The following is a 6,949-nucleotide window of genomic DNA, read 5'->3' as shown; positions in this document are numbered from 1 at the left end:
TATCACCCAGTCTAAAGCCTGTTTGGACACACTGCACAAAATTGCTGCATCATATAATGCAGTGACCAAATGTCAATTTTACACCAGAGTCTCCTTTAAAAGAAATGAAATCTCCCCAGTATTGTTTTTAAACTCCCTCGTTTGCTAAAAGTGTCTTTTAAACCAAAACGATTGTGTTTTTCACTTGTACATACCAGAATGTGTTTAATATTGAATTATACATTAAAGTACATATTTAATGAACTTAGTAAATAATGTGTTACACAAAATGTGCAGACTGCATTGGAGTCCGGAAAGTAGAAATATGCTAACATGAATGTGCTTATATTTTCCTTCAAGGCTGACTGCAGGCTACCATATTGCCAGTTGAATATGAGCACCCCAATACTCCAGGAGTACTTTGGTGAGGGAGAGCTCAAGAAAGACTTTCGCCTGTCCAGAGAAAGCGCCAACACACTTGTTCACACACTTGAGGGGCAGCACGACCATGGTTGGGGAAAAGCACTAGAAGTAGGCATTTTTCTTTACTGGCTTGCTAGTGCCACATCATACCGTGTGGTTTCTGAGGCCTTTGATGTTCCCCAAACTACAGTCTATGATGTAGTCCATCGCACTGCAGAATGCATAATGGCCGTCTTCAAAAGAGTAGTTCATTTTCCATCCCCTGAAGAACTTGAAGCAATTGGTGCTGGCTTCTGCCGCCTTGCAGGGTCTCCAGCTTTCCATCATGTGGTTGGCAGCATAGATGGCAGCCACATTCGGATTAAGCCTCCTGGGGAATTCAAGGAAGATTATTTTAATCGCAAACTTTTTTACTCTATACAGCTACAAGCCATCTGTGACCACAGTGGGCGCTTTCTGAATGTGTTTTCAGGCGTACCTGGCTAGTCCATGATGCTCGGGTGCTAAAGCTGAGTTCTGTCTATGTGCAGCAGCTCTACCCTCCACCAGGCTGGTGCATCCTGGGCGATGGAGGTTATCCATGCCTGTCGTCCCCCATCTGCCTAATGACTCCTTTTAGAGAGCCAGTGCAGAACCCAGTACAAGCCAGGTACAACAGGCACTTGTCCAAAGCCAGATCGGTGGTGGAGAGGTCATTCGGGATGATGAAGACCCGATGGCGATCCATCTTTTTCAAGGCTCTTGAGGTAAATCAAATAATGCAGCAGTTTAGAGAAAAACATTTAGTAAATTACTATCTGGAACTATTATAACCTATAACTACTAAAATCATACAAAAAACTTGCCTTATTTTCAGGTGAAGTTCACGTTTGCACCAGTGGTGGTGTCCTGCTGTGCATTTCTGCACAACCTGTGCCTTTCCAATGGTGACATTGTAGAGTCAGCAGAGGGTGAACCAGAAGAGGAGCCTGGGGAAGCAGAGGCTGAGGAACACACTTCTGCAGCACAACCTGGAGACGGTCTTCGGGACAGACTGGCCGCTGCTGTGTCAGCCCCAGGTGCTGCCATCTCAGCCCTACGGGAACATGATTATTAAAAGGGGAATATTCAAATAAGTTATTTCAGTGATTAGTTGTTTTGTTTGATTAACTGGTTAAATATGTCATCAATCTATTCAATATACTGCAATCTGTTTTTTTCTTTTACCTCAATTAATACTATTTATATACATATGATTTAGGTTCAAATGGTTTCAACTGTAAATAAATAACTGGCGTTTTAAATGTCCTGCATAAAGGAGAATGTTACATTAGTAAAAATATGACACACACATCTGTGTTTTGTGCCTAACTTACTTCCTGTCCCTTTGTCAATTGTTCCAGAGAACTTCTTATACTTTGTAATGACATCGAAGTGTTATAGTATGTTTAAAATTTAAAGTAATAAGTATGGCAGATTCGAATTTAGATTACTTTCCTCTGAAGGTCATGTGGATGTTTAAGAACATAACTTTTGGAAATGAGCCATCTTTGCTGTACATCCAATTTGACAGAAATGTAATGTCTGCATGTAAATAAGCTAAACAAACCGATTAGGAAGGCTTGTTCAGTTCGGGCTGCTCACTTGACAGTTTTGATGTTTTGGATAAAAGGAAAATGCCAACACTTACCGTTATCCCGCACAAAACATTACACCGTCTCCACAATCTTCCAGAAAGACAACAATGCAACAGACTCATTTAGTCCCGCTGCAGCAAAGAACGGTGATCATTGCTACCCACAGCAAATCACTTTGCTCATCTTCACTCTGCTGGGACATTGTAAAGTACCAATTAACTTTAAACACTTAATATTTATAAATTAATATCCATATTTAACGCTGCCTACAGCACTCATCCTGTCATACATATGCTACAATGTTTACAGTGAACTGACACTTTGCCACACTTACAGTTTGCAAATATAGATATAGCTATACAGTAGAGCCTATATATACCTGTGTAAAATGATGAGATTTTATTTGCTATATTTATTTATTTGCCATGTATGCTCCTTGGGCTAATGCAAACTAAACTTTCCCTGTGATTTAAGTGTGCTATCTGTCTCTCTCTGCAAGCAACAAAGTAAGGGTAATTTTTTCATTATCGGCTATTTCAATGACCAAGACAAGATGTGAAACAAGTATCAATTTATTTCTTCTCTAATAAAAGTTTAAGAACATCAAGCAGCTTATTTTCCCTTGCTGCACTCTCCCTTTCTCTTCTTTCCTCCCACTCCCTCCTCTCTCTCTCTCCGTTCCTCTCGCTCTTGCCATTCTTTCTCCTTCCTCTCTTCTCTTTCAAGACGCTCTCTTTCTTTTCTGTCCTCCCTTTCCAGTGCCTCTCTCTCTTTCCTTTCCTCTCTCTCCAGACAAGCCCTCTCTCGCTCCTCATCCCTGTCCTGCATCGCCTTCAGGAAAGACAGCAACTCTGTCTCCCTTCTCCTTTTTGATGGAGGTGTTGGGGACTGTCTTAGGGGCACCGAGGGAGAGGAAGCCACTACAACATCCTGGGCGGATGAGTCCACTACAAGTGGAGGATTTATAGAAGGCCTCCGCTGTAGTGCCTCATCCATTAAACCATACCACCTCCAGGATGCTGCAGTGGCTTCTCCTCCCTCTGTGCTAACCCCAGTCCTGGGGGCTTTCAACTCCTACAAAAAATATGCCTAAACTGAATATCACCCTAACCACTAAAACATAAATTGAGACATTTATTTAACTCACATACTGTTACTCTGCATGGATACTATGTTTGACAAGAAACTGACATTTTGATCAAATAAAGTAACGAGACACATTAGACCACTTACAACTCACCTTGTACTTTTGTTTTAAATTCTCCCATTTTCTTTTAATTTTCATTGGATCTATGGATCCGGTCAGGCCACGCATTCTGATGAATTCCCTGAAAAATAGCAGAACAGCAAAACAACAATAACTGCATTATATGATCTATGGCCTTGACAATATTGATTTTAATAAAAAAACAAAAACAAAACATGCAGTAATAAACTACAGAGAATAGTCTTATAATGTGGATTTAAACATAAGTAAATCTGCACAGTTTTTGGGCTTGCAATCTTCATGGTATTTTGGCGCAACATTACAAAAATAAACTTACTCAAATCCCTTTTGAGCAGCATTGCGCCTGCCGGTAAACAGCCCTTCGTTGGCTGAACGCCACGCAATCAACTCGGCCGTGTCCTCATCAGTCCCTTTAAAACATACATTGCAATTACCTAACGAATATTTCTAACAAAATAGTAAAACATTAGTTAATATATAAACATTTTAGCGGCTCTCGCTAGCTAGCTTGCTGCTGCTGCTGCTATATCCCTACCAATTCAACTTCAGTTACCTTTAGCCTAGCTGTCGGCTACCCGCTAACCCTCGGCTATTTCAGCTTAAAAGAGCATATATTAATATTATTAGCTTATTATTAAATGGTTTATCTCTTCATTTCAACTTTATAAGCCTAAATCAGAAGAAAACGTAACCCCATCTAAATAAATATGCTCACATTTATACTCGGAGTTCCCCCTGTTCTGCGCTTCATCGCTCGCACCAGCCGCCATCCTGTTTTTTTTCTGAAGCAAGCCGCAATGCATGTTGGGATGCAGTACACCACGAAGATAGGTCCCCATGCACACTGCGAAATCGGAGCGGAGTAGTAGACCATCCGGGTACCTGTAGTGCACTACAGATCTGCAGTTTGGTCGCATACTGCATACTAGCTTTAGGCAGATTTAGTACGCGAGTAGCATGTAGTATGCCATTCCGAATACAGCCTATGTCTGGTGATATTTTCTCTAGTCTTCGAGACAGGATTTTGCAAAGTATCTTAAGATCCACATTAAGAAGGCTTATTGGTCTTAGATTTTCTCATTTGTTGCAAGGTTTACCAGGTTTGGGCAATAAAGTAATTAGGGCTTCTCTTAATGACACAGGGAGAATTCCCTTTTTGAATGAATCCGAGTACATGTCAAGGGAGCAGCAGTTTATCTTTGAATGTTTTGTAAAATTCTGTTGGCAGCCCATCTGGGCCTGGAGCTTTACTTATTTTTAGGTGATCTATTGCTGTAGATATTTCCTCTTTAGTTATAGCTGCATCAAGATCTGCACTCATTAATTCTGAAATAGTGGTTAATTGGAGAGTATCTAGAAATACATTTTGCTCTTGTTCCTTATGTGTTATGTCTGAGCTATATAAGGTTTCAAAAAAAGGCCCTAAAAGTTTCATTGATTTCTAAAGGCTCAGTAACAATCTGTCCTTCATTGTTTTCAACTGAGGTAATATTTTTTTCATTTTGCTGTTGTCGAAGGCACCAGGCTAATAGTTTTCCAGGCTTTTCCCCTTGATCATAGAATGCCTGCTTAAGACGCAAAAAGATATGAAGCTGCTCTAGAGGCAGACAATTCGTTATACTGTGTTCGAAATAATAAAAGGTTTCGATGGGTGTTTGGATATAATGTTTGATAATATTCCGTCTCATACAGTTCAATCTGTTTCTAATTATTTTGTTTTTTGATAAGTTTGTTTTGCCTTATAGCTTGTAAAGCTAATTATCTGAGCTCTTATGTAAGCCTTAAAGGCTTCCCATCTTGAAGAGGGTGGCGTTTCGTTTGTATTGGTTTAAAAAAATATGCTAATTTGATTATCAATGAAAGATATATAAATTCTGAATCTAGGAGCCATTTTTGTTTTAAGTCTCCACCTAGGAGGGTCTCTCTTCAATCTTGCGTCTTCATATATTAATGAATTTGGGGCATGGTCAGATATTAAGATGCTATCATATTGACAGTCCCTTATTTTATGTATCAAATTGGCAGAGATTAGAAAGTAATCTATTCGCGAATATGATTTATGTGTATATGAATAACAGGAGTATTTTAAAACATTCGGATTCATATCCCTCCAAATATCCACCAAACTAAGTTCCTTTATAAAGTGTTGAATTGTTTGTCTACTTTTAGAATGAGAATTATCAATGCCTGAGCTTTTGTCCAGTTTTGGGTTCATTGTACAGTTAAAATCTCCTGCTATAATATAACTACCGGACAAAGATGAAATCGTAAGGAACAGATTCTGAAAGAACTTTGGGTCATCAATGTTTGGAGCATAGATATTTACCAAGTTTATTTTTTCTGTAATCAGTGTGCCCTGTAGAATAATATACCTCCCAGACTTATCTTTAATAACCTTTGTTACATGAAATGGTACGGATTTATGAATTAAGATCATAACCCCTCTTGCCTGAGAAGTGCCACCTCCTCCTAATTCTTGCCTCTTGACCAGACAACAGGTGAGTTTCCTGAAATAGTATGATATCAGAGTGTATGGATTTCACCCTAGTCATTATTTGTTTGACTTTTTTGAGTTTTTGTAACCCTCTGCAGTTCCAAGAAGATATTTTAATTCTTAAACCACCAGACATACCCTATAACACTGAATGGGCTTCCCATTGCTTTTAAATTATTTACAATCAAAGAAACCAAAAACTCCTGGACGTTAGAAACTACATCCATGACTTTGAACACTGAACAATATACCCCTGTTAACTTATAATAATAAATATTACAATAAAACATGTTAGCAAATTATTTTATTAAGAAATCTACTTAAAACCATTACTGTAAGCTTGTCCTTAACTGATACATTCACATAATATTAATAATAATATTAACGTTGTTTTTGTTGTTATTATTATTATTATTATTATACAATGCAATAAAATATGAATGTGAAAAAATAATAAAATATAAAATTATCAGCCTTTCACAGACAAGCACTTTTATGATGATTACTGATTTACAAACCTAATTTCTCACCTCATGAGCTGTTACTTTGGAACAATAAATGTGTTATGTATAAATCTCATGAATATGTGGTTTAACAATAACATTTTGTTCATTCATCAGTTACAGTTACTAATATCCATAGTCTATTTCTTAGTAAAATAACAGATCATCCATTAAACATAAGTTCGCAAATTAATATTTGGTTGTAAATGTTCCATTCTTGCTATACAAGGCCACAGCTTGCTAGGTCAATGTTGAGTATATATATTTTTTTAAATAATCACTGTTAAAAAAATGATCTGTTTGTGGCTTTGCCACCCCAAATTAACACATTTCTAGCAGGTCACAGATATGCTGGGTATTGAAGTACAGTATTTGGATATTAAGGTTTGCACTAGTATACGTCGAAGCAACAAAAAATGAACTTGTTCATACAATTTTTTTTTTTTATCACTTTTAAGTTTAGAGTGAATATATGAAATCCTCTCATTGCAATTTAAGTCACTTTGTGACTGTCACTAAAGTCAAAGGGGATGATCCGTAAATGTAATGATTTTATTTAAATGGATGACATTTAATTAGTGCCCTGTAGCCTGTAGTAGGACATGTTTTCTTGGAATGTGCAGTTCATCTGTGTATTCACTTTTTCAAAATAAAAATCTGCTCCTTACTTTATAAAAATGAGGGTATAAAACACCACCTATCATAA

General features: G+C 37.7%; 2 protein-coding genes across 2 annotated transcripts; one reads left to right on the top strand and one right to left on the bottom strand.

The window, feature by feature from the left end:
• Window positions 1–372: 372 nt before the first annotated feature.
• LOC125799106 (uncharacterized) lies at window positions 373–1,726 on the top strand. Its single transcript, XM_049475080.1, has 3 exons — window positions 373–710; window positions 875–1,148; window positions 1,259–1,726. The coding sequence occupies exons 1-3, from the start codon at window positions 373–375 to the stop codon at window positions 1,496–1,498; spliced, it is 852 nt and encodes a 283-aa protein (XP_049331037.1). The 3' UTR covers window positions 1,499–1,726.
• Window positions 1,727–2,574: 848 nt separating this feature from the next.
• On the bottom strand, window positions 2,575–4,157 carry LOC111196947 (ensconsin-like). The gene is made up of 4 exons (XM_049474854.1): window positions 3,962–4,157; window positions 3,563–3,656; window positions 3,259–3,346; window positions 2,575–3,092 (listed from the first exon to the last, which is right to left on the bottom strand). Exons 1-4 carry the CDS (start codon window positions 4,083–4,085, stop codon window positions 2,631–2,633), a joined length of 768 nt encoding a protein of 255 aa, XP_049330811.1. The 5' UTR covers window positions 4,086–4,157; the 3' UTR covers window positions 2,575–2,630.
• Between the last annotated feature and the right edge of the window lie 2,792 nt (window positions 4,158–6,949).

The sequence above is a fragment of the Astyanax mexicanus genome, chromosome 2 (assembly GCF_023375975.1).
Source record: "Astyanax mexicanus isolate ESR-SI-001 chromosome 2, AstMex3_surface, whole genome shotgun sequence".
NCBI classification, from domain to species: domain Eukaryota; kingdom Metazoa; phylum Chordata; class Actinopteri; order Characiformes; family Acestrorhamphidae; genus Astyanax; species Astyanax mexicanus.
This window is presented reverse-complemented; position numbering and strand designations above follow the sequence as displayed.

Bases quoted from the DNA above. Each gene is read 5' to 3' on its own strand.
- LOC125799106 (XM_049475080.1), top strand. From the start codon at position 373: ATGAGCACCCCAATACTCCAGGAGTACTTTGGTGAGGGAGAGCTCAAG. The intron at 711-874 runs GTCTCCAGCTTT...ATGTGTTTTCAG, and splicing joins GGCTTCTGCCGCCTTGCAGG to GCGTACCTGGCTAGTCCATG. The intron at 1,149-1,258 runs GTAAATCAAATA...CCTTATTTTCAG, and splicing joins TCTTTTTCAAGGCTCTTGAG to GTGAAGTTCACGTTTGCACC.
- LOC111196947 (XM_049474854.1), bottom strand. From the start codon at position 4,085: ATGGGGACCTATCTTCGTGGTGTACTGCATCCCAACATGCATTGCGGC. The intron at 3,657-3,961 runs GTGAGCATATTT...TATGTTTTAAAG, and splicing joins GGGGAACTCCGAGTATAAAT to GGACTGATGAGGACACGGCC. The intron at 3,347-3,562 runs GTAAGTTTATTT...GCTATTTTTCAG, and splicing joins GCTGCTCAAAAGGGATTTGA to GGAATTCATCAGAATGCGTG.